This window comes from Podarcis erhardii, assembly GCF_964252035.2.
Source record: "Podarcis erhardii genome assembly, chromosome: 3".
Lineage (NCBI taxonomy): Eukaryota > Metazoa > Chordata > Lepidosauria > Squamata > Lacertidae > Podarcis > Podarcis erhardii.
Genome location: NC_138507.1, coordinates 77,683,982 through 77,710,509, shown reverse-complemented (window position 1 = coordinate 77,710,509; position 26,528 = coordinate 77,683,982). Strand labels below are relative to the sequence as shown.

General features: G+C 40.9%; 1 protein-coding gene across 6 annotated transcripts in view; it reads left to right on the top strand.

Moving 5' to 3' along the window:
- Positions 1-26,528, top strand: part of ARID4B (AT-rich interaction domain 4B) — an 83,316-nt gene that overhangs the window by 13,281 nt on the left and 43,507 nt on the right. For all 6 annotated transcript variants that reach the window (XM_081856347.1, XM_081856349.1, XM_081856345.1 and 3 more), the window contains exons 3-5: positions 15,350-15,460; positions 16,705-16,770; positions 21,132-21,222. In XM_081856347.1, the coding sequence (XP_081712473.1) occupies positions 15,350-15,460; positions 16,705-16,770; positions 21,132-21,222 (268 nt within the window). The remainder of the gene's footprint in view (positions 1-15,349; positions 15,461-16,704; positions 16,771-21,131; positions 21,223-26,528) is intronic.

Here is a 26,528-nt window from a genome sequence, read left to right as displayed (position 1 = left end):
GCTTAGCGGCTTTAAGAAAAAGGAAACAAACTTGCAAGAACTCGCAAGACGTTTCGTCTTGCGAAGCAAGCCCATAGGGAAATTTGTCTTGCGAAGCACCTCAAAAAACGGAAAATTCTTTCGTCTAGCGAGTTTTTTGTCTTGCGAGGCATTCGTCTTGCGGGGCACCACTGTATAGGTGGACTGTCCCTGGATCAAGTGACATTTCTTCTTTAAGTTCTCAAAGCTCTTTATCTAGCTCAAAGTTGTCGTCTGAACTAGCCAGATGTTTAAAGGAGAATCAATCACAGTCAGTCCACCATTTGAAAAATAAGACTTTAGAGCATGGGTAGGCAAACTAAGGCCCAGGGACTGGATCCAGCCCAATCTCCTTCTAAATCCAGCCCGTGGATGGTCCAGTAATCAGCATGTTTTTACATGAGTAGAATGTGTGCTTTTATTTAAAATGCATCTCTGGGTGATTTTTGGGGCATAGGAATTCGTTCATCCCCCCCCCCCCAAAAAATATAGTTTGGCCCCCCCACAAGGTCTGAGGGACAGTGAACCAGCCCCCTGTTGAAAAAGTTTGCTGACCCCTGCTTTAGAGCCTTATTGCCCCAAAATGGCAACTAGACATTCTATTTTGGGGACTACAATGGTTTACGAACCCATTTGGTGCCTAGCTTATATATCTGAGTTTCTAACATTAGGTGCATTAATGTTGAGTAATAAACACTCCTAGTGAGGAGGAGGAAAAGGAACTCCTCTCTGTAAGGTCAATCATGGGAAAAGAAAGGGTCTGATGGACCAGTTGCAAGAATTATCCACTGGCCGCTTGGGCTGATAATATCCACTGTTGCTGTTCCTTCTTATAAGATTAGGTGTAGCAAAATCTGACTTTATTTATTTATTAAAATATATATTGCTATTCATTTTTTTAAAAAAATAGTAGTTTACAACAAATATATGATGTAATTGTGGCTTTTGGGTATTCTAATGTAAGCTGGTTCTGCTGTAAGGTTTTAGTCTACTGTATTAGGTGCCTTGAGCATCTCTGGGTAGGAAAGCAGAATATAAATTAACTAACAAAGTTTATGCAGTGAAGAGAACTTTTATGGGCTTTATATTAGTGGCCCATAGTGAAGCAAATACTTCTGAGAGATAAGTTCTAGTACATACCTTCTTTCCTTTTCATAGTAGACAGATTTTTTTTTTCCTTTTCAGAGGAAGAACTGAACAAGGTGGAAAGCTAGGCTACAGTCATTTAATAGTACAGGGGAGGGACAAGTGGTGCAAAGATTACAGTGGTATAGAAATTTTAGTAGGGGACAGTTCTGCTCGACTGAAATCTCTAGCAGTATAGTAATATTACCACTACATAAATTTACAGGAAGACCAATTTGTACAACTCTAATAATCCCGTTTCCACTGTGCAGCTAAAGCTCATTAAGAACTTGAGTGAACTGCCTAGCTTGATACCATCCATAGTATTTTAAGTTCGCAAGTAATGCAGTGAACATGGCAGATGCTTGCAGAGGTTAAGCGATGCACACACTTGAGACACTATGAGGATTCAGTTTGTGTGTCATTCTGTCACGTTTTTGTGGAACAATGTATTTATTCCTTCATATTTCAAGCATTTTAAAGTGTTTTAATGCTGTCTTTTATACTGCTGTAACCCACTCTGGAAGCTTCTCATGAAGGGATGGTAATAAACCTAAAAATAATAATACTGCCATGTTCGTCGTCTTGGGATCTTTTGTGAGGAAGAATGGGGAATAAATTTAATTAATATATAGGTTTTTAATAGGGCAGAGGAAGAAAAAGACATTGTTTTATGTACTTTCCTTGTTTGAAACTGTTTAGTCTTTCATGATACGACCCAGCTAGTAGAATCAAGATGAAATGTTTAATGGGGTCGCATCTTGCAGCTTCTCCCAGCTGCTTAGCTACAAATGGTAAAAATGTTGGGTAGGTGTGTTAGCAAGCAAGATATGGGAGGAAATAATGGGATTGTTTGTTAGTTCTTGTGTGTGATATACGGGGTGCTGAGAACGCACAAATAGCCGTTTTGCTTGCTTTTATATGTTTTTATACTGTTTTATTGGTTTTTGGTTGTATTTTTGTTTTAATGGATATTGTTCTTATGTACTACATAGTGTGCACTGCTTAGAGATTTTTGAAATATTAAGTGGTTTAGAAATGCATTCAAATAAAATAAATATTAAGAGCCAAGATCAAGGGGGAGGGACTGGGAGTTAGATAAATAATGTGCTTACTATCTATTCTTCCATGGAGGTTTTTATATAGGAAACACCTGTGTAAGGAGGGAACCCATGAGAATTTGTTCCTGGACCCACTCAGACATAATTACTGATGATAAAGCAAGCCTGCTCCTCTATTCTGTTGAAGACAGCTGTGGCTTCACAGCAGCTGGCCCATCTCCATGTTACTTTTGATTTGTTCTGGAAGCTGGAAATGTCTGGTGCAGTTTCTCAGAATGCTTTGGGAAGTTGAAAGGAGTTGAAGGGTGGTACATGAGGGAGCTGTGGGAGCAGGAGTGTAGCTTGGGAAAGTTGGAAAGCCAAACCTCTGAAAGGCCCTAGAAAGCTGATTGTTAGGCTAAATAGAATGCCAGCATATTGGCAGATTATTGGAGAGCCATTCTATATTGTGGGGAGGCTAGACACTGCAGTGGCCCTGAGCAGGAACCATAGCACACACAACAATAAATTCATGTAGGCCTAAAGTGAATAAACTTGCATCAGTTGTAATAATCCTAAATGTTCCTTGATAACTGCATATACCATTTTTACAAACAGGATGATTAAAACTGTTCATTTACTGTGTGTGTGTGTGTGTGTGTGTGCGCGCGCGGCCCCCCCCCCCCTGCCGCCAATGGAGAGCTGTGAGATTTAAGAACTATGGGGCACTTTATTACAGTGATACTGTACATTTGAAGCAAAATACTTTTTTGGGGGGGGGGAATTCAATTTCCATAGCTTATTATCAACATATTTATTTCATCTGCACCCTCCCATATCAGGTTTGGGGAATCTTTGGCACTCTAGTTGTTGCTGAACTACAACTCCCAGCAGCCCCAGCAAGCTTGGCCAATGGGAGTTGCAGCTCAAGAACATCTGGATTGCCAAAGTTTTCCCACATCTGCACAATATAATAGTCAAGCTGTAAATCAGTAATAGAAGCAAATAACTATGGACATGTTCTAACCAAGGGTAGACACTTCCAAGTTCAATTTATTTCAAGGAAAGCAATTTGGGTCCAATGCAGATTTACCAAGCCATGAGCCAGCTTCAGAAATGTGTGCATATTCTCTTTCTTCCCTTATCTTTCTGGAGTGAATTCCTCCCTTCCCTCCTTTGTTTGCTCTAAACATGGTTTAGATTCATCAGCTGGTGACAACCATAGTTAAGGCTAATCAACTTTGATATAGAGCAAGGGTTACAAACAAATTCTGGTTTAGAGAATCCTAGTTATCATGGCCATGGCTAATAGTGATACAGATGTGCTAAATGATTGTTGAGGCATGTACAAGAAGAGAGGGCTGTATTTGCTCCAAAGTAGGCAAGTAGGTCTTATAAGCATGCCTTAGACTGGTTTTCTGTTTGTAGGGAGCCATCATTACATCTGCATTGAACTATAACCATGTGCTAAACTTTTTTCTTGAGTGGAACATGGGGTGGGGCTTGGTGGCTTTGTGTTGAGTAATTGCTACCATTTCAGTCACAACAGACAACTCTTAATCTCAGTGATCAATAAGCCTCTCTATATAACACATCACCCATAGACCCATCAGAAGGATCTGAGTCCCAGTGTGATACCAGTAATCCTACATAGACAATGCTGAGGACACTATCTCCAACATAATTTGATTGGTGCCTTTGTGAAGGAATTGAAAAAAGTATCAGGCAGCATTCCTACAACCTAGGCCTCCTTCTCCAAAGCACAACACCATAACCATACAACTACAGCAGTAGAGGAAAGAGAGATACACAGAGAGTTCTTTGGAGTCTCCCAAGAGCCCAGTCAATTTCATGCTCCTTTCATCTCCCCACCTTGTGTGCATCACCCTGAGGAATACCAGCCATAGAAACCTGAAGAAGGGACCATATGGGGAAGCTATTGCCCTATGAAAAAGTGCAGGCTTCACATACAAGAGGAGGCAGGTGTGGTAGCCAGTTACAGTGACTGATGAATAGCCCATTAGACTTTCTCAGGTAACTGCAGGTATACCCATGCCCCAAGGTGTCTTGGCAGTGCTAGTTTCCACAATAATAGCACATTCACAATACTGGCAGTAGCTGTGAGTTATTTTCATGACATGGAGCTATTTCCATATACCTGATTAGTCCACCTGTCTACTTAGGCCGTTTACCCATTGAAGGAGATAATGTAGTAATTAACTCACCTATATAGTCTAGCAAATTGTAATGAACTCTATTCAGTTTGTTCTGTTCCACATGCTATAGCTCTTACCCTGCAAAGAAAAGGAGCCATTAGTGTTTAGCTAGAAGTAGTAGTAGATGGAAGTGTTCACCAATAAAAGTACTTGGGCTCCCCACAGTGTTCCCTTGCGCAGTGTGAGTGGGTTGGTTGGCTCTCCTTCAGCACATGTGTCACATTTTTTATCCCTTGTTTGAGTGATACACTGTGGTTTAAACCACTGAGCCTATTGGGCTTGGCAATCAGAAGGTCAGCGGTTTGAATCCGTGTGACCGAGTGAGCTCCTGTTCCTCTGTCCCAGCTTCTGCCAACCTAGCAGTTCGAAAGCATACTAGTGCAAGTAGAGAAATAGGTACAGCTGTGGAGGGAAGGTAAATGGCATTTCCATGTGCTCTGGCCTCTGTCACGATATTCCCTTGTGCCAGAAGCAGTTTAGTCATGCTGGCCACATGACCTGGAAAGCTGTCTGTGGACAAACGGCTCCCTCAGCCTGAAGTGAGATGAGCACTGCACCCCATAGTCGCCTTTGACTGGACTTAACCGTCCACAGGTCCTTTACCTTTACAATCTGTTGAGTTTCATTTGTTAAGCAAGTGCACAATAGTGGAAGGAGAAACAATGTGTGTCCATGAATATTTGATTTTTGCATACCTATCTCCCTTCTGGGGAACAGGACAGGAGAGTGTGCAGGAATACTCATTTGAGCAGGGCTGGCCTGAATCCTTTGGCCACCTCAAACAAGATGTGCTACTGATGCCTCCTCATCCATGCCCCATGGGGTAGGAGGAGACCAGTGGCAAAGCAGCTACTCTGGGGGAACACCCCCTTTTCTCCAAGAGTCTTGATGAAAGGGAGTGTTCCTCAAGGTATTGCTGCTGTTCTCCTTATCTTTGGCTTTCAGCTGTTTCTTTGGCTTACCTGCATTGGAAGCCGGGTTGTCTTACTTCATTGGTGCGCCCACATGGCACACATTTCTAACCACTTTCCACACCTCAGAATTTGCTGCCTGAGACAGCTGACTCATGGTATGGCACAACGTCCTCTAAGCCACCCTCCCTTGCTTACCTTTTGTAGGGTTCCTTGCACTTGCAGCCCTGGGTACAACAGCAGATTTCTCATTGTTGTTTGTACTGTATCTGGAATCCTTTGGCAGGGTACCCATAACAGGTTTTCAGAAGACCGTTCTTCATCCACTCATTACCTTTTTTATCGTTGCTGTTGTTTCTCCTAGGCTGCTAGGTGTTTGTTGGTTGTACAGTTACCACTCTCTGACAATTATATAGTCCTATGCTACATTTTGATATCTGAGTTGTTCCCTTTGTGAAGCCTACACTTGATGCAGTGTGTCAATTGCTACTGAGTTAGGCTGTAACCCTAAACTGTGACTGACAACAGCAGGGCTTTAGGAGTGGAGCAGTCAACACTACATCCACAACCCAACCATTTGTCCTGGCCAAGGCAGAAAGAGTGAGGGGACAGGAAAGTATAATATTTGTGCTGTTTTTTAAAGTAGAAAAAGGTCATTAGGCATGTCCATGGTTTTTTTTTAATTACTGCATTTTTTTACAGATGTGTTGTGTTTTTGCCTGCTCCTTGTTGGAATTGTTTTATACTTTTAACTGTATTGAATCATGTCCTGAGAACATATGGTTAAAATACTCATTTGTTCAAAAAAGGACCATATTCTGAATTGTGCGTGAGTACAGTGGTACCTCAGGTTACAGACTCCGCTAACCCAGAAATATTACCTCGGGTTAAGAACTTTGCTTCAGGATGAGAACAGAAATCGTGCTCCAGCGGTGTGGCAGCAGCAGGAGGCCCCATTAGCTAAAGTGGTGCTTCAGGTTAAGAACAGTTTCAGGTTAAGAACGGACCTCTGGAACGAATTAAGTTCTTAACCATAGGTACCACTGTATACACATGTGAAGTAATAAACCACAGTTTTGTAATTCATACTTTTTTCATTTGCTTGAATTTATTTTATACTCATGATTTTGTTATTCTAGCACATAGAATAACACGTGTGTAATACATAGCAGTAATTATACATTATTTCATAAATGTTAAGCGTTGCAATTTTTTTTGGCAAAACTGCTGAAAACAGTAGTACAAAATGCAGTGATACTGATGGTCCTGTTTTAAGCTGCTTCCCATGCTGTAGAGGAATAAGCACCCATGCAGTGGTGTCCAAACCAGATTTGATGAAGTGAAGGGCCATGAGGGCTGACCAAAGTTGTTGAACATTTTTAGTTGAAGTTGTTGAGCTTTTTTAGGAGCCAGATTAAACCAACCAGCAGGCCAGATTAGGCCCCCGAAACAGACTTTGGACATGCCTGCTTTAGGGAAAGAAACCATGTGTGTGAATACATTTGGTTATGAATGACCTTCTCTTGCTTCTTAACCAATTTTTAGAATACACGGAGGTGGAAGTTGTATTGAAGTAAACAGTAACTTTTGTAGATATTTATTGTTACATGCTTGTTTTTTGTTAGAAATGGTAATACGAAGTTCTTAGTCTGGAATTATTTCTGTTGTATCTTCGTAATTTGTTTTGATCACACTAAAGTCTACTCAACATATAGATAGGATTATGCAATCCACAATTAGTTCATGCTGGCAACTTCCCTTGCTCTTGCCATGGACCTTGGAGCCAGGAGGACAAAGGGAGGGAGAGGTCCAGGAGCACAATTGCAGTTGTGTGGGGAAAGAACTTAGAAGTGGCCGGCTTTGTTGGAATCCTCCCTCCCTTTGCATAAAGTTAATGGCAACAAAATAAATGCCAATTTGAGTTAATTGAGAATCCAAGAAGGCTATCTCCACCCAACCTTCTTTATCCACCTGAAGCCACAGTAGAGCTTCGCATAACAACTAATAGTGGCCAGGGACTATCCAGGACCAGGAGTACACTAATCCAAGTTTAGCAACAGTCACCTCTTTGGGCTCTGCTCCTATATTTTTTTGAACAAAGGCCACGAGGTTGTGCATAGTCCAGGGAGCCTGTTGCTGAGATTCTTGGTTCAACTAGAACTCTCCAAGATGAAGTGAAGGAGGCTTACAGGGGTGGACAGGGAAAGCTCTAGCATATATGTTGGTGATAATCAAAACACATGCTACTCACTAGCATATTGATAGCATACCCCACTCTAACCCAAATAAAATAATCTTGTTGACTTTCAGAAGAAACCCAAACCCCATACCCTTATACAAGGACAAAGGCACATTACTCATAGTCTGTGTTAATGAAGTGAAAAAAGATGCCTGTGTGCATTTTCTAAAGACTTTCAAGCTTGACCTCTTTTATCGGCAAAGCAAGATTATTTTGCTGAAAACAGTTTGAATGGGCAGAAACATCCTGTGGCTTGGATTTCTTCCTTGTGGCATGACATTGAATTAATTACACTCAGGATGTCCCAGGAATTCTCTACCCTTGTCTTTGTCATGAAAGTTACTCAGGTACCTGACTGGACCCTCTCTGAAAACATCTTTTAACATTGTTGTTTTTTCTGTAGCTGGGGGCATGAGTCATCCCCACTGGATTCAGTCTTCCCCACTCAGACTGATCCTTGCTCCTCTACATGCCAGTCTCTTACTCAGGAGGCTGCCACACAAGTTCAGCTGTCTTGGAACACTCCTGGAAAGTCTTTTCCAATCTCTCTTTTAGTATTCTTTTAGTCCCCTTGCCTCAATGGATCACAGAAGCTTGCTCCTTTTTGTCCCTCTTTCATTTAGACTTTAGCTAGATTCCTTACCTCGTACACCCTTGCCAATTGCCTCCAAACCATGTTTGTTATTTTGTTTCACTGGTATTAATGAACCTCTGTACAAAGGCACCAGCCAGTGTCTTTATGAAAGAAGGTGAGTGAGTTGGGCTCATGGGCTACATTATTCACCACTCCATCACAGCCTGAGCCTTATCAGAGAGAGGGAGCATTTCCCACAACATGCATAAAGCAATCATGTAGGAAGTGTGGTTACCCTTGTGCCCTTTTGTGGAAGGATCCCCTCCCATCACAAAGAAAACTCAGTAAATTTGAGATAAGCAACACCTTCTCATCCCTTCCTCAACAGGACAGGTAACCCCTGCATCTCAGCTTTCCTACTCTTCTCTGTTCTTCACATTTCTCTGAGCTCAAGAGAGAGGACAGCTACTAACCTTTGTTGTTGTTGTTGTTGTTATTGTTCCTGGTTCTTTCTCTTTTCCCAGAGTAAAGTTCAGCTTCACTTTTACTCTTTCCCCTTCATCTTGGTGATTAAGCCATGGGTAGGCAAACTAAGGCCCGGGGGCTGGATCCGGCCCAATCACCTTCTAAATCCGGCCCATGGGCGGTCCAGGAATCAGCATGTTTTTACATGAGTAGAATGTGTGCTTTTATTTAAAATGCATCTCTGGGTTATTTGTGGGGCATAGGAATTCGTTCATTCCCCCCCCCCAATATAGTTTCCCCCCCCCCCAGGTCTGAGGGACAGTGGACCAGCCCCCTGCTGAAAAGCTTTGTTGATCCCTGGATTAAGCGAATGGGCCAGGCATAGTTATTAACTCATTTCTGTGTTTTTCTGTACTAGAATTTTAAGCCAAAAACCTGCCTTGTTGTTTATTTGTTTATATTGGCATATAATCTTTACATTTATTTATATTAATTTATAAATAAATATTGTATTTGCAGCTGCATCATGTTAAGAATACTCCATACTAAAGCCCCCAAATTTAAGTCAGTACAATTCTGTTTGTGTAAGCACACTATAGTCACCAGTAAGAAAGATGGAGTTGAAGTACGAGAACTGGGGGAGAAGAGGGTAAGAGGGTGACTAGAGCAAACCTATCTGGACTGAGCTCAACTGAACACAGGGGGTTGTATTCAATATATTGCTAAAGTGAATGTTCTATCAGCACAAAAGTTTCTGCTTGTGGGACGGAACACTGTCCCCTGCCTTGCCCCTTAAATCTGTTCTGGATGTTTCCCCAACCCTCCAGAGCAGATTTGCAGACTGCACAGGCGGAGAAGAGGGGAGAATCCCTTTGTGCTCGTGCTAATCCTTGAGCTTGCACAAAAAGTTGAATACTTCCCAGAGTTCTAGTTGTTTACTTTTCATGCAGGTTCAGATACATGTGGGATGGGTTTTTCTGCATCAAAAAGGGGAGAAGGGGACCTGGAGTCCTAGGAGGACCAAGTTTTCCCACCATGGGAAATAAGTGTAAAGTACCTAGAATGAAAGAGAGGTTCCATGTGCAACATTTTGGTTGACATTCCTCACTTTGATGAATGCTAATTAGTAGTGATATGTTTACTGGTGCTCAGAGTGCCTCAGGCATCAAGTTTCCTTCCCCAAAGCTGTAAGATGGCCAGTTAGTAGATGCACCTTGTATGGCTTGATTGCCACAGGAATCAGGCAGTGAGGAAGACCCCTGCATATTCCAGTTGTCACCTCTCTCTGCATAACTTGTGAGAGTCACTCCTGCTGCAGATGGTAAGGGATGAGCTTGCTCTGGTTCCCCTAATTTCACCTGTTTAGTTCATCTTTCCAGACAAAATGGGATTTCATTGAGTCAGATACTGTACTGGTGCAGACTTAAATTGGCAGCAAGAATGAACTCCTTGGTATAACATCATATTAAAATTACATTTTTGAGGTGCATCTCCAATTGTATTCCTGTTGTGTAGCCTTAATCAAAGAGTAGCGACTTTCCCCCCATTAACATCTAATGTGAATGCATGTGTGAAACATAATGTACAGTGGTGCCTCGCAAGATGAAATTAATTCGTTCCGCAAGTTTTTTCGTCTTGCGATTTTTTCGTCTTGCGAAGCACGGACTTTGGAAAAGCTTCAAAAATCACCAAAGTCTTCAAAAACCTCAAAAAAGGCTACCACACCGCGTGCTATGAGTTGCTCCTCGAAGTGAATGCACGGTTTTAAGAAAAAGGAAACAAACTTGCAAGACAAAGGAAACAAACTTGCAAGACGTTTTCGTCTTGCGAAGCAAGCCCATAGGGAAATCCATCTTGCGAAGCAGCTCAAAAAACGAAAAACTCTTTCATTTTGCGAGTTTTTCGTCTTTTGAGGCATTCGTCTTGCGAGGTACCACTGTATTACTAAGCCATGACAGGAGGATATGTTGCCTGTTTCACCTTGTCTCTCTTATGTCATCTGAAATGTTATACCATGTCAGGTCTTTGAATGCTTTGGAGATGATGATATGTCTATACATGTCTTAGTTTGCATTCTTAGTTTTGTTGGCAAGTGTGTATACGGTGCCAAAAAGAAGTTTTTGACACACATTGTAACCCACATGAAATTCATTTGAAATTATTCAAAGACTGATTGGACTTCAATGAAATGTATAGTTGCTGTGTCTAGCAGCATTTGTTTTTCCTCCATAAGCCACATATTTTTATCTGTGTCTTTTTGTGGGATTTCTTTGGCAGAAACAATTCCTGGCATGTTAGAATGTGAAGGGTTCCTTCTCACCAGCTGAGTCTTTCAGCTGGCTGGGATCACCAAGTACCGTAGTGGTAATAACCCTTAGTATTCTAAATCACACCTTTTAGTTAAGATTTTGAAAAATATTTCTTTTAGATGCTACATTGGGCGGGGGGTGCGGGAAGACAAATTGTCTTATATTTATTATGTATCAAATGTTTCTGTTGCTGTTTCTTAATCTTTTGCATGATCATGGAACTCAAAGTACTTTCCTAAAAAGCCAATAATTTTCATTAAACTAGAAGAATCTTTTTTGGTAGTTAAAGCAGAACACTGTTAACAAAGAATATTGTTGAAACAAATTTTAAAAAAATCCTTCCAGTATCACCTTAGAGACCAACTAAGTTTGTTATTGGTATGAGCTTTCGTGTGCATGCAACTTTAGTTTTCATTTCCCTCTACTCCCAAATATATCTAGTAGGTGGAATCCAGGCTTGCCCTCTATGAATAGAAGGACTCAGTGTTAGAAACTGGGGAACGCTAGCAGCCCCGTGGCTCCTGGGACCTAGGTTGTGGGTGGCAAAACAAAATGTCTAGGCATCTTGGGGGGGGGGGTTGTCCCGCTACCAGACCAGGCAGCCTCACAGTGCAAAACAAAAACAAAAAAACAGGGTAGTGCAGCAGCAAAAGACACGTGTTGTGCTTTGCTGTGACATCACACCTCCCTTGTGCAGGTGAGATAGTCTCTAGCTATAGCAGCGCTGCTATTCAGTCATGTCAGGTCTTACACTTTACAGTGTAAATGCTTGAGGATGTCAGTTGAGCTACAGCAGCCCAGCTGGTATAAATTGATGGTGGATTGGATTGGAACCTCATATAACAACTTTCATAAGTCTGAAACATCTATGATGGTTACAGTGTAATTTTGTATCACAAGGCTAGGCAAAGTTGGCATGGTTTTTATTTGGGCAAAAATTTTAACCCACCCAGAAAAACCATGCACGTCTTAGTTCTTGCTTTTCTGGGGTTTTATTGTTCCATTTGGATCTGTTGGGTGTTAGCCAGTGATGTTGTTCCGCTAACACAAGAACTTTTGACTGTGCAGAGGAACTTTCCCTTGCTCTCCTCTTGCACCTCCCCCCCAAACCTGTTCTGGGGTGTTCCTTCAGTGTTTGATCCCTGTATGGGACAGCTGCGTATTCCTGCATTGCAGGGGGTGGACTAGATGATCCTCAGGATCCCTTCCAACTCTATGATTCTATGTCTATGTCTGAACCCTCCAGAGCAGATTTAGGGAGGATGTGTGGGATATGGAAGGAGATGAGATTTCCATTCTGGTGTGTGTGTGTGGGGGTGTAGTGTTTGCTGTATTTTTATAAACTGCTCATAGACTGTTCTGGTATGAAGCAGTATATAAATGTATTTCATTGATAGGTTGAGAGTTAAATTATCTTCTTTGATCAGAACTGTTTACACAGAAGGCTGTAGTGTGCTAGCAACTGGTCTTGGGGAAACTGCTCAGTAGCAAAGCAGCACTTTTCTTTTCCTCTCTCTATAGCTTTGTGCACTTACACTACAGCTGCATAATTCTTAGAAAACGCCTGGTTCTTCAGAGCCAGGATTGCCAGCAGCCACGGCTGAGCACTATGATGAGTGAACTCCTAGCTCTTTTAAGCTAACAGGCAGATAACAAAAATATTCTGCCATAGGTATGCTAATTAACACATCTAATGTGATTTTTGTTGGAAAAAACAATGTAATCACAAGGCAAGCCACAAGTGACAGAATGTAATTGTCTGATAAATAACACTGTGCTATATTTCCCAACAGTTGTATGCAGCTACCATTTTCTGCACACAACTGGCCCTTTTATTTCCTGTTTCAAGGAAGGCTATATTTTATACAACACAATGTACATCATTAATTCTATAAAGGATTATGTTGCACTGTGTTTCATTTTCATGTATAAAAGCTTGGATAAAAAATTCATGTTCAAACTGAGCCCCCACCTTGTAAACAGCCTAAGCTTGGTTGGTTTCCTTGCCAAATCTATAGAAATCTTAAAGTGGTTTTAAGAAATGGGATCAAATTCTGTTTGTTGGACAGTGTGACTTCAATATTTTATAGAATACTTCAAGCTCAAAAGCTTTAAAAAGGATATTGGCCCAAACAAAGATATCAAAACCTGGGTTTTTACATACCAAGTTAATGTTTCTTGATTCCATCTGAAACAGATCTATTCATCTTACAGTTTATTAGGGGAAGCACGTTGATAGCAGAATTAGTGCCTGTTGAAATATTTCTGTGCTCTTGATAAGTGTCGATGCAAAAAAAAAAGAGCAAATAGTTTTTGAGAAAAATAATTTTACAGCTTATTCACCAAGTTGATTCTCACAGTTCCTTGGGGAAAAAATAGGAGAGGTAGGGAATGATTGGTGCACCGATATTTCTAGATTCCTAGGTAATGGAAACAAACAACTTTTTAGATTTACACCATGTCTTACTGCTTTTCCGATTAAAAAAAAAATCTAAAAGATTGTGTGAGCTTTGAATTAGCAATAAGCTTATACAGGAAGCAAAAGTTATTTGTGATGAGAGGCCTGCACTTTTACTGTTTGGGAAAGAGGTGACCCATGTTGCCTAAAGCATCTGTCCCTCAGCAGTCTGTGCCTGAATGTCTAGCCCCTTGCCCAGCAAAGAAGGGGCTTGCTTTGCAGTTTAGATTTGGAAATTGGCTCTCTGAGGAGTTCCCTGAAGAATCTGCTGCACCAACAGAAGTTAGGCAGAGATTGCAGAGCAGGCTGCTCCACCTCTTCCTTGTTGGGTCCTGATCTAATTTCCCTCCTCCTGAGTTTAACTTCAGGAATGGATACCACAAGCAGACAGGCAAGTGTCTGGCTCGCTGCTGGTTCAGGGCTTCGAGCCTGGTTTATTCATGCCTGAGAGCCAGCTGTATATTCATGGTGTCTCCCGCATCTGGGCAGAAGAAGACAGGAGCGCTTGCAGTTCAGCCCATAAAGTACAGCCTAAGAGCCTGGGAGCACCTTCCTCTTTGTTCTTCCTTGTGTGCTTGTGCATGTATTGCCACCTCCCTCTCTCTCTCCAGCAGCTGTGTGAGCTCTGAGTGCTGTCCCTGTCATTGCTGCCCTTGGATCCCTGCACTAATGTTAGTTAGAAGAAGAAGAAGAAGAAGAAGAGTTTGGATTTGATATCCCGCCTTTCACTCCCTTTAAGGAGTCTCAAAGCGGCTCACATTCTCCTTTCCCTTCCTCCCCCACAACAAACACTCTGTGGGGTGAGTGGGGCTGAGAGACTTCAGAGAAGTGTGACTGGCCCAGGGTCACCCAGCAGCTGCAGGTGGAGGAGCGGAGACTCGAACCTGGTTCCCCAGATTACAAGACTACCGCTCTCAACCACTACACCACACTGGCTTGGAGACACACAGGAAGCAGCCATAGACACCACCTCACCAGCCCTCATTATTGACACCTCATATGATCACACACTGTCCCATTAGATCCATTTCTGTTGAAAAATATTGCGGCTTGGGGCAAGACAGGTGCACAGCTACTGTAGGTGTGGGAGTGGGGAGAAAAGGGCAAGAAAAGGCAGGGGAAATGGGGGAGCAGTTCTGATTCGCTCTAGGAAAAGCAGCTTCCCTGAGCTGTCAAGTTGAAAGGATACATTCAGGCATAATATTTGTAACATTTAACAACTTTAAAGATGTGCCCCCCTGTAATTTTTGTAACAATATTCTATACCATCTCTATGGAAGTTTCCTTGGTCTCAGGGTCAGGATCTAGATTAATATTGACTGGCTTAGCTATTTTTGATGTGATCAATGTCTAGCCAAGGTCTAAGCAGGTTAGGTTTCTAGTTGCTTAAACAGGTCCTGTTTGACAAGGATAGAAGGAGATGAAATTTGCCAGGCATAATGCTTGGGAACTGAATGAATGGAGAACTATCATGAGCATGATTCATAATTTACTTAGAACAATATGAGGACTCTTTTTTCAAAAGTTCCATATAGAATCATAGAATTGTAGAATTGGAAGGGACCCTGAGAGCCATCTAGTCCAAACCCCGTGATGCAGGAATCTCAACTAAATCATACATGTAAAATGGCTATCCAGCCTCTGCATAAAAAGTAGAGTACATCATCTCCCCAGGGCATCTATTTCACTGGCAAACAACTCTTATTGACGGAAAAGGCTTCCTGATATTTAGCCGGAATCTCCTTTTTTGTAACTTAAAGCCATTGGTTTGGGTCCTACCCTCCAGAGCAGACTAAAACAAGCTTGTTCCATCTTCCATGTGTCAGCCCTTTAGATATTTGAAGATGGCTATCAATTTCAATATTCCCATTGAAAAGTTTTCACTGAAATTTAGTAGTGGATTGCTTATTCTTATAAGTGTAATAATTTTGCCTCTTTTGAAATATCAGGGGAGAGATTAAAAGCCAGTTGTTTTCCTTTTTCTTCTCTTCTAGGCCCTTGATGAGCCTCCATATTTGACAGTGGGCACTGATGTGAGTGCAAAATATAGAGGGGCCTTCTGTGAGGCCAAAATCAAGACAACAAAAAGACTGGTCAAAGTCAAGGTATGTATGTGTGTAATTTTTCATTTAAAAATTAGAATATATTCAGAGCACTCCACAATGTATGGGTATTGAAGTGAGGCATTTTAAGAGGGATGAGTTAGTGAAGTACTTCACTAGGACTGAGTGCTCAGTTGTTCTCCCTCTCCAGTAGATTAACTTCCTAACAGTTTCTAAGATCACTTTGAGGGAGGGACACAAATGATAAGCAGCACCAAAATGTCATTAGTGTTGTTTTAAAAGCAACACCAAAATGTAGACGTTGCATAATCATTTAATAATCCTGCTAAATTTCATTATGCCACCAATATATCTGAAAATAAAGAAAAGCTATAGCCCTCTTCAGGTGTTCTGATTAGGATTTGGGGAGGCTACAGGGATAAGCACACTACATCTGTTTGTTTCCCTTCTTGTTTTGTCACCCTTCACAAGTTGGAAGGCAAAGTTTTGAAGCAGGAAGCCTCATGTGGTGGATGTTCCCTGTGTATTTCAAAACCCTGCTTTTATAAAATAATCATTTGTATTAATGTAAAGTGCTGTTTGTTTTTAAGCAGTTTAGTTAATCAGTTAAATCCAAACCTCCTGCTCAAAACACTCAAGTTCTATGGGATTCAGTTTTCTATAAATAGACAGTATAAATGTATGTATCTTCTATCACCTTTAAAATAAATTAATGGAGATTATAAAATGGGTGGCGCTTCTAATATTTTAGATTTTAGTGGTAAATAGGGCCATAAATAGGGGAGACATGCTATATATAGTTATTTGTCTGCTAGTGGCGTAATTTGCAGCTACTGTAGACTGGCTAAGCTCAAACTCAGAAATATCTGTACACCATGTGGGGATGTTGAAAACGGATGTGCCCTAGTTGTGGAATGCCCTTCTGTTAGATGTATGTTTAGTGCCTATTATTTTTTCATTTTGTTGCCAAGTGAAAAAACTATTCATTTGCCCAGGCAATTGTAGGATATTAGCTTTATTTATTGCTGGAGGTTGCAGGCCCACTCTGTCCTTGAATAAAGGCCTGTATTTTAATGATTTGGGCTTTAATCATATTTGCTCTTATTATGAAGTGGATTTTTAAAATTGCAATTTGGATGAGTTTTAATTGTATTGTTCACCACCACAAGATTGGTTATAATAAAGGGTGGCCTAGAAACATCCTAAATAAATAAATAAATAAATAGTAAAGATAGCTATACGTACACTTGCTCTGCTTTAACAATCCTTTAAATTGTGCTTTGCAGGTAACATTTAGGCATGATTCATCAACTGTGGAAGTTCAGGATGATCACATAAAAGGCCCTTTAAAGGTAATATATTTGAATGATTAACCATGAAAAATATTTCCTAACAAATCAATATATTTACAGTGATGTATATATAGATATAAAGTTAGGTGTAATTATTGAATAATCCTACTACATTGCACCACAATTACCTTGTGAAGAATGAACAGTTATTATTTAAGCAGGATATAATATAGTTTGCATAGTATTAAAATCTGAGCTGTTCTGATCGATAGAATTAAGTAGAGTAGCTTGTTTCTGGCATGGCACGTACAGTGATAGAACAGATTCTGCAAATAAATGGGTTGGGATCCAAAGGATAACACACAGTGTTCTGGCCTCTCCTTTTCACTGCAGCTTCCTGGGCTTCCCTTCCCCAGCCCAGAAAAGCCACTCCTGAGGGTCAGGGAAAAGTACAGAATGGTGTGCAATATGTGTGCCAGGAATTGACAACACACATTGCTATGCACATGTGGAAGTGTCTTCTGTTCACTTATTGGCCTCTTTGGATCTCGGATCAAGTGTTCTGTACGGTGTTTTGGCGTAGCTTATGCCATTTCTTCTGATGAAAAATTTAGGCCAGGTCTAGTATGCTGTGCGGAGAGTCATGCAAGGGACCTGTGTTAGTCTTTTTGAATTTAAGTCTCCCGCACCCCCTTTGAACCGCTGGACCACATCCCCATCCCCTATCACAAACTGCTTTTGATACACCCCTCAGTTTGAAAAGTGCTTGTCATGTGGTTCAGGGGCTGCTGTACAAGGACTAAAGTCTTGAGCCCCCATTAATAGCTATTAGATTTTTGACTGAGCATGTTAAGGAAAGTGCCTGGCTGGGTAATTATTTAGAGTCCAGGACAATTCTGGTCTGTGGGGGTTGGACTAGATAACCCATGTGGCCCCTTCCAACTCTACAATTCTGTGATTCTATGATTCTTTATTTACAGAAATTTATTGAAATTATTGTAGTGAATGAATAAGTGTAGGAAAATGTGTTGGGAATGGATAATCTTGTGAATTTTGCCATGAAGACAAATGAGCAGGATACTTAAATTCCTGTCAGTTTCTCCTCACAGATCTTTCATTAAAATCCATGTATTTTTTTCTGTTTTCCAGTTGTTTGGCACATCTAAAACACATAGTTTGCAATTAACTACATTCAGAACTGCATGCCTGCAAATATTACTTTTTATGGAATATATAGTGTTGGCTTTGAGATTAACAATGAATTTATTATTTTAAGCAGTATCAAAATTTTAGTTTTAATGGGACAGACAGTGACTGCTGCCCACAGTGGCCTTGACCGTGTTGATGCAGCTGCATACTTCGCTCCCTCCCACAGTTGTTGGAAAGGTTTCCTTAAATCTAGTAGCTGCCAGCAAAGCTGTTTGTTAGTTGGAATTGTTGGTTGTTGCTGCTGCAAAGCAGTGAAGAGAGAAGGGAATTACTGTTGTTATCTGCATGTGCTAGGAGGCAGGGGAGCATTGTGATCAGCACTGTGGAAGTACACTGTTGCTGACAGGCAAAAGGGGCAGTCAGCAACCACACACACACTTTCACAGTGCAGACTGTGAGACCCCTTGCTTCAGCACCAGGTCCTAATGTTTATGACAAGAACTATCCTATCTCCCCGTCAGCAGCTTCTAGCAGTGCTGCTCAGCTCACTGATTCACTGGCTGGTGCTGCATAAACAAGACCATATGCCTGGTTCCAACCAGAAGAATGAATAGTTTAGAGACTTCTCATAAACTGCCTTTCCATAGTTAAAGCTGCCTTTCCATAGTTAAAGCTATGCTCAAGGCACCTTACAATATAAGAAAAAGACATAATTACAAACATAAGTAGTCATCAACAATAAAGAAAATGCCAAAAAGTACAGAACCAAATTGAAAAAAGATCCACTTAAATCATAGTATCTAAAACAAAGATGCAAAATAAATAATATCAATAAGAGCAACAACCCCCCTCCCCAACAAAAGTACTTAGGCAACAGCCCAGCGTAGGCAGCCTCAGCTATTGTAGCAGGAGTCAGTCAACACCCTGCCCTCCCAGGACAGGTGGGGGAAAGGCCAGCAAGGCAGGGAGCAGGTCTTCCAGGATTCAATGGAGTTCTCATAAGCACATCCTGCTTCAGCCAGAGATGACCTGCTATCCCTTTTCTTGCAACATGTTTCACTTTTCGTGGTGTGACGCAAAGAATATGTTTGGGAGTTAAATTCTGCTGCTTTGGGTGTGTTTCCCTGTTTCCTGGTGGAAACAAGCCAATGCAGGATTTAACTCTGCCCTCCTACCCATCAGGTGATATAAAAAATGATGTCAGCTTATGGACAGATGGACGTGATTTGGGGGAAATGGCTTGGTGGGCCAAGCGTGCCAACAGGCTGGAGGTTTCTCATTCCTACCCTAAAATAAGCAAGTGTAACCATTAGACTTTACTGAAATGGTGTGTGTTTTACTTGCTGATTCCTTAAGTTGTTGAATAAAGCTCCGCAGTCACTCGTCTAATAGTGAAAACAGCACACGGCAGAAAAATATTGTTCCGTCTAGAGAACAATGAATGGTAACTGCCATTAAAATGTAAAACAAGTGGTAGTATGATGGAGGAAATGTAGTTTCCTTTTTGTTTTCTATAATATTAATTGCTCCTTTCATAAGAACTCTCCAGGTAGCATAAGACAGGAGACAGAAAGGAAATATGGTGGTTAATTTAAAGAGGCATGCAGCTTTTTTTTTTTAATAGGAATATTTAAAATACTACTTTAGAGAGAAAATGGGTGACTTTCTCAGTCCGTCATCCTCAAAAAAAAAAAGGGATAGCTATAATGATTAGAGATTTTCTTTCTTTAATCTTTGAGATTCAGAGAAATTGAAACATCAGTGCCTACTTATTTAGACTTTAAAGACATGGTAGAAGTTTGTTTTTTGTTTTAGACAACTATTCTGGGGAATAACTTTGACCATTAGCTCTTGTTCACCATCTGCTGGCAGTAAGGAAGTAGTAATAGGCAGATCAGCATTTCTGAAAAGTGCCTTTTGGAAGCATTTTGGGGTAGAAGTTGGGAAAGCTGTCTTTTAAAAATAATTTAGGCATACCGACTCATAAAAAACACTTGTTTCTAAGCATAATTTTTGTCTACTCCAGGGTAGCAGTTCTATGCTAATTAATTGATTTTCTTTGGCTTATAGTTCTATATACTGAGTTGAATCCAGATTTTTCATGAGTGGAGCTCCACTCATAAGACATTTCTGAAAGGGGATACAGTTTTCACTGATTTATCTTTCCCCTTTCAGCCTCATATCCGCCCTGCCACCAACCCGCCCCCCCACCCCGCTCTGGTGGGTTGAAGGACCCTTCAGAATAGGTAGCACAGGGGACTCCCAAGAGGAAATGGTGATAATTATCTCCTTTCCTTCCTCCAGTGGTGGCTTCCACTAGATCTTAGTCCCAAAAAGCCCTTTTCACTGGATCCAACCGAAGGTGGTGTGTCCCATAAATAATAACTTCACTGAATGTTTGGGCAGGTGTGTTATACATTCCAGCCATGTCTGAGCAGACATGTTACTATGTGTTCACTTTGGTGGAAGTCAGTAATGTATGTCTCTGTTTTTTCATGAACTTGTGCCATATGTACTAGTGTTTTTTTTTTTTAATCTGAGTTCCGGATTATTGGTTATAATAGTTATATTTAAAGGTATAAGATAACATCTGGAGGAGAATTTCAAAACTACAACTTCTGTAGGCCAGGACCAAAGTGTATTGTGAGTGCACCATGCCTGTTCATCTCCCCTGCCCAGGTACTCCTGAAGGTCAGGAGATCATCAACCTCCATAGCAGGTGTGGGCAACCTTTGGTCCTCTCATTTTTTTCTCCTGAAGTCCAACTTCCATCATCCCTGGCCAGTGTAACAGGAAGGGCTGCAGCCAGAAAAGAGATTTGTCTATCTCTTTGCACACAGTTCTCTTTGAATCGTCATCATAGAACATATTTTGTCATTTTTTATATATTAAAAATGCCTTCATATAATTTTATACATTGCATGTTCTGATATTTACAGCTTTCTTGGTTTGAGTGGGGAAAAAAATCACTTGTGGAATAATCCTATTAAGTAGTTCTAAAAGGCACCCTCTTGATACAAATAGATATATAGTGTGAAGTCTGAAAAGTAAAACCTGACATACATTAGATTGCCTCAGAGGCATGTTACAAAGCCTTGTGTGAAGATGGTATGTTTTTCAGATTTCTCCTTCCCCCGAAATGCAGCCACACACACTATATGTGTAGATTGGTTTTTGAGAGCAGAAACTGAATTTAAAAGAATGAAAAATGAAATGTTCAATATTTTCTAATTATTGCCTTGAAGATTACCTAAGTGGCTTTTATGTTTTAGGTAGGAACTGTGGTGGAAGTAAGGAATCCAGATGGAACATATCAGGAGGCTGTCATCAACAAATTAACAGATGCTAGTTGGTACACTGTAGGTAAGGAAAAACAACTCCATTTTTCACCAATCCAAAAATTACAGGTCAGGAAAAATATGTGTTTTTTTCTTCCATAATAAGTAGTGGAATTGAGTTCTTGTTTTTTATATTTAGTGAGTGTTTTCTTACTCTCAAAATTATCACTTTAATTGAAATCTATATATGGCTTCTTAAGAATATTCTTGGACTTGCTGCTTGACAACAACAGGCAGTAGGCATGGAGATGGGAATGGGGAAAATGAAGAAAATATGGCAGAAGAAAATAGAATAATGCAGATTTATGCAAATTGGTGGGGGGTTAGTTTTAGTTTGAGATTATTCAACAACGTTTGAAAGGGTTTCCCCCACCTTTTGAAATTTTAAGAGTGTTCCCTGCCACACAAAAATACATAAGTTTTATTCAAATCTGTAATATTGAATAGTATTTATACTGCAGTTTTCTGTTACAACAACAACATGTGGGGAAAGTGTAGAATATGACTAAGAACATGTTTGTGTTAATTTTCCGTCTAAGAAAAAGGGGGCAAGAAAAAGGGACCATTTGATTTTCAATGAGTCCTGTGGTACCTTAAAAAAGACAGTGTGCCTACTTCTTAGATGCAGGTTTTTCCAAGCTACATTTTTGGAGTTGATATTAAATTAGAATTAATGATGAAACTATAGTTCTAGTTGGTAAGCTCATTCAGGGCCTTCAGAATGATGATTTGTTTCCTCCAACAGCCTTCATGACAAATATGTATCACTTTAATATTGATGCCTTCTAAGAAAAGATAACATTTCTCAAGATACAAAACTTATTTGCATGCATTTCCAGAGTTAATTAATATTTCCATAAGCCTTGTTCCTTTATTTATTTTTTTATGAGTAAAGTTTTCAGATTCATGGAGGGCGGGATAGGTAAAATCCAGTAGATCTTTCTCCTGTAAAACACTGCCTAGCTTCTAGCTTACAAAATTGATTTTAAGACTGCAATGCAAAGTGTACTTATTTGAGAGTGAGCTCCACTTGAACTTACTTCTTAGTTTTGAGTAAACATGCATACATTCAGCATTTGTTTAACAAAGACTTTTCAGTAAGAAGTGCAGCCTTTTGCTTTTAATTAAAAATGCAAACAATATTACAAAGGCTGCTTTTGCACACAAATCAGGCATGAGCTGTGTGCTAGTGCACACATCCCTAGTGTTCCCATTTCACTCCTCCTTTCTACAGTAGATAAACAAAGCACAAACAGTCAAGCTTAGAGGTACATACAAACCTGTGATTCTGGTTTGTTTCACTCAGCAAACCATGATTGCTATGCCAACAACAAAGCATGACCTTCAAGTTAATTGTTTTGTCTGGCTGAAACACACCATGATCCCAGGTGTAGATTTTACACTGACCAAGCCTAAATTTGGCTTTTAATTGATTTTATTTGTTTGCATTTCATTATATTTGTATAAAGCAATGAATGCATGCAATAATAAATGAATATAATATAATATAATATAATATAGCCTGTTGGTTTGTTTATCCACTTGTGGAAGGGAGAGGCAAAATGGGAACACTAGGGCTGTATGCATGAGCATGCACCCCATTCACAGTATTGTTTAATCGACCAAACCTTATGGCTTAGAAATATGTGCAAACATAGACTATTTTTTGGTCTGAAATAGTAACCCCTCCAAAGAAAAGGAAAGAAATACCCAGCATCTGTTGATGCTATTCCTCACTCTTATTTTCTGTTTCTATTACTTTTTGGTATTTAGTCTTATGCAGTTCAAAAGAGTTTGAAATGTTAGAACTGAGTGAATGCAAAAAGGCCGAAGATTGAAAGGGAAGATCAAGCTGTACCCTCCATGTTCAACAGCAGTCTCTTTAGGCTACAATCCTTCTTGCTCCGGTGGATTAGTATACATAGGATAACAGAGCAAGCATTCTCCCACAGGGTGACTGGCTTGGCTTCCTCTGTCTCCACACATCTTTTTTAGTTTGATTTCAACATTTCAAACAATAGTAAAAAATTAAAAGCACCCTCCCATTTACCAAAGAAGAGAGGGCCTATCACCATAATTACCCAGGTGAATGGATTTGTAAAAGCCCTGTTTAGAGGCTGCATTTCGACCATAAATAAGTACCTGGCCAGTTCTCTCCCCCAGTGGAGATGGTTAACTAGCGTGTGAGGATCTCCAGAGGCCTCCAGCATGCAAGCCAGATAAAATCCTCCAGCTATGTAACTGGGGAGACAAGACCAAGAAAGAAAATGTATTTGAAGATTCTCTAGAAGCTGGACTAATTGAAACTAAGGACAAGAAAAAGTCTGTGTCAATCTCAAAGTGGAGGAGACTCCAAACAACTTCAGTCCTAAGTTCCTCTAAAAGCAGCCCTCCAAGTACTCTAAGCCAAGATGGCAGTGGCAGCACAAGCCCACAATCACGGTTGGAGATTACTGTAGAGATTCTCAAATGTTTGGAAGGGTTCTGAAAACAGTGGAGAATGTCATGCCCTGAAATTTCAGAAGTTATTTCCTGTCCATTGTCCAAATATCAGAGGATCACCTCAGCATTTCCTCCATTAAAGACATTAAGCTAGCATCTCACTAAAGCAAAGTACAGCGGGTTATATTCAGGAAAAGGGAAACACATTAAATTTTGGACTTCCAAAGAACCCCTCGTCATCTGCAGAAGTGCAGATACTGCATAAAAACCCTGTGCTCCTTACTGACTGGACTTACACGGCCTCCTCCTGGGCCGTGTTCAGAAAGTGGTGGTGGGGGATGAGTGTTCAGACCCCTGGGCCCTCACTTGTGGGGTGCCTCAGGGTTCCGTCCTCTCCCCCATGCTTTTTAACATCTAAATGAAGCCGCTGGGAGAGATCATCAGGGGGTTTGGACTGGGTGTCCATCAATATGCAGATGATACCCAGCTCTACCTCTCTTTCAAATCAGAACCAGTGAAGGCGGTGAAGGTCCTGTGTGAGTGCCTGGAGGCGGTTGGAGGATGGATGGCGGCTAATGGATTGAGGTTGAATCCTGACAAGACAGAAGTACTGTTTTGGGGGGACAGGGGGCGGGCTGGTGTGGAGGACTCCCTGGTCCTGAATAGGGTAACTGTGCCCCTGAAGGACCAGGTGCGCAGCCTGGGAGTCATTTTGGACTCACAGCTGTCCATGGAGGCGCAGGTCAATTCTGTATCCAGGGCAGCTGTCTACCAACTCCACCTGGTACGCAGGCTGAGACCCTACCTGCCCGCGGACTGTCTCGCCAGAGTGGTGCATGCTCTAGTTATCTCCCGCTTGGACTACTGCAATGCGCTCTACGTGGGGCTACCTTTGAAGGTGACTCGGAAACTACAACTAATCCAGAATGCGGCAGCTAGACTGGTAACTGGGGGCGGCCGCCGAGACCACATAACACTGGTCTTGAAAGACCTACATTGGCTCCCAGTACGTTTCCGAGCACAATTCAAAGTGCTGGTGTTGACGTTTAAAGCCCTAAACGGCCTCGGCCCAGTATACTTGAAGGAGCGTCTCCACCCCCATCGTTCTGCCCGGACGCTGAGGTCCAGCGCCGAGGGCCTTCTGGCGGTTCCCTCATTACGAGAAGCAAAGCTACAGGGAACCAGGCAGAGGGCCTTCTCAGTAGTGGCACCCGCCCTGTGGAACGCCCTCCCATCAGATGTCAAAGCGATAAATAACTACCTGACATTCAGAAGACATCTTAAGGCAGCCCTGTTCAGGGAAGTTTTTAATCTGTGATATTGTAGTGTATTTCTGGTTTTTATGGAAGCCGCCCAGAGTGGCTGGGGAAACCCAGCCAGATGGGCGGGGTACAAATAATAAATTATTATTATTATTAATATTACATCATCTATACAGTTTATAACAACTATTCAAATATGCAATAAGAAGCATGTAAAAATTTGAAATTGGAGATCATCAGCTAACTGTTGCATAGATGCTTTCTTAATTGTCTGCATAAGGCTGACAGCAGATCTTCTTACCAACAATAATAGTTGCAGATGACCAGTAGCCTTAACTCAGAGATCTCAGTTCCACCCAAGGTAGAAAAATTGTTAGGTTGGTGGACTTCAGGGTTATCCTTGATATGGAGCTTCCCATCCAGAAATCCAGTTGGGTCATCTAAACCACAAATGCACAAATGCTGATCTGAGCACATGGGAGGCCCACTACAAGGAAGCATTGATTTTGTGATCACCAGAGGATCTCAGAGGAGCATAATCTCAGGAGTATAAAACCTTCTGGAACTCAAGATGATCAGATTGGCTTTGCTCTACTTCTCTCACCTTCTGCAGGCACATCATCTCCTGATCAAGATGGGCACTCAAGGTCTGCATCAAGAGAAGGGGGGCCCTTGATCAAAATTAGTCTGTGGTACACAAAAAGGGACCCTCAGTACCTAAAAGGGAAACAATCTCTAGACCTAGCAGATACTATTTGCTGATATACATGTCTACAAAAAGATAATGCAACACACAGATAAATTCTTGAGTATTTTATTAATAAACTGGAATATTGTCCCTTACTGAGCCATCTCCAGACTTTGCTTTGCAAAACTCTCAAGAAGAAAAATACCTACACAGGCTAATCCCCTAGAGTAGAAAATTGAAAAAAAAAAAAAGATTGCAAGAGTTTCATTTGGAATGTTTCCCATTATTAAAATTTTGTCCTTTTATGGAATATTGAATGCCAAAGTACATCTTAATGCCTTGACTGACTAATATGGGGAATTATTATTAGTGATGGACATTGAAAAGAGAATTTTTATTTTTCTTCTTTTCAAAATCTGATTTTGTCTAGGCAGCTATTATTCAAGGACAGGTTATGAAATATCTGTTCATTCTGTTATACGTGTCAACCTTGTAAGCAGAATGCATTGACAGTAGAAAATGCAGAAACATATTGTTAAAGTATAGTGCATTTATATAAATTAATGATATTTTGTGTCATCTACACTTTACTCTTCAGTAACTCCCTTTAAGGATGTATTAAAAATAGAGAAGTATTTAGACACCAGTTTAAATAATAGGATTATGGGCTCCATGGAGCATTGGCTTGATTTTGGATGCTGTAATCTTATAAATTGGAATTGCAGTTTCAAGTTGACAAGTCATTTAGAAGAATGTGCTCTTAGAGTACTGTCTAAGTGCATGATATAAAGATTGGTTGGGTATTTGTTGAATGAGCAGAAAGGTCTTTTGTCCACAAATAGGCAGGTTGCTTATCTTTCCTGGATGCATCCACTTGTCAAATTGTGCTCCAGGGGATCCCTTGACCTTTCATGAGTTGCTTTTGGGGGAAAGGAGGAG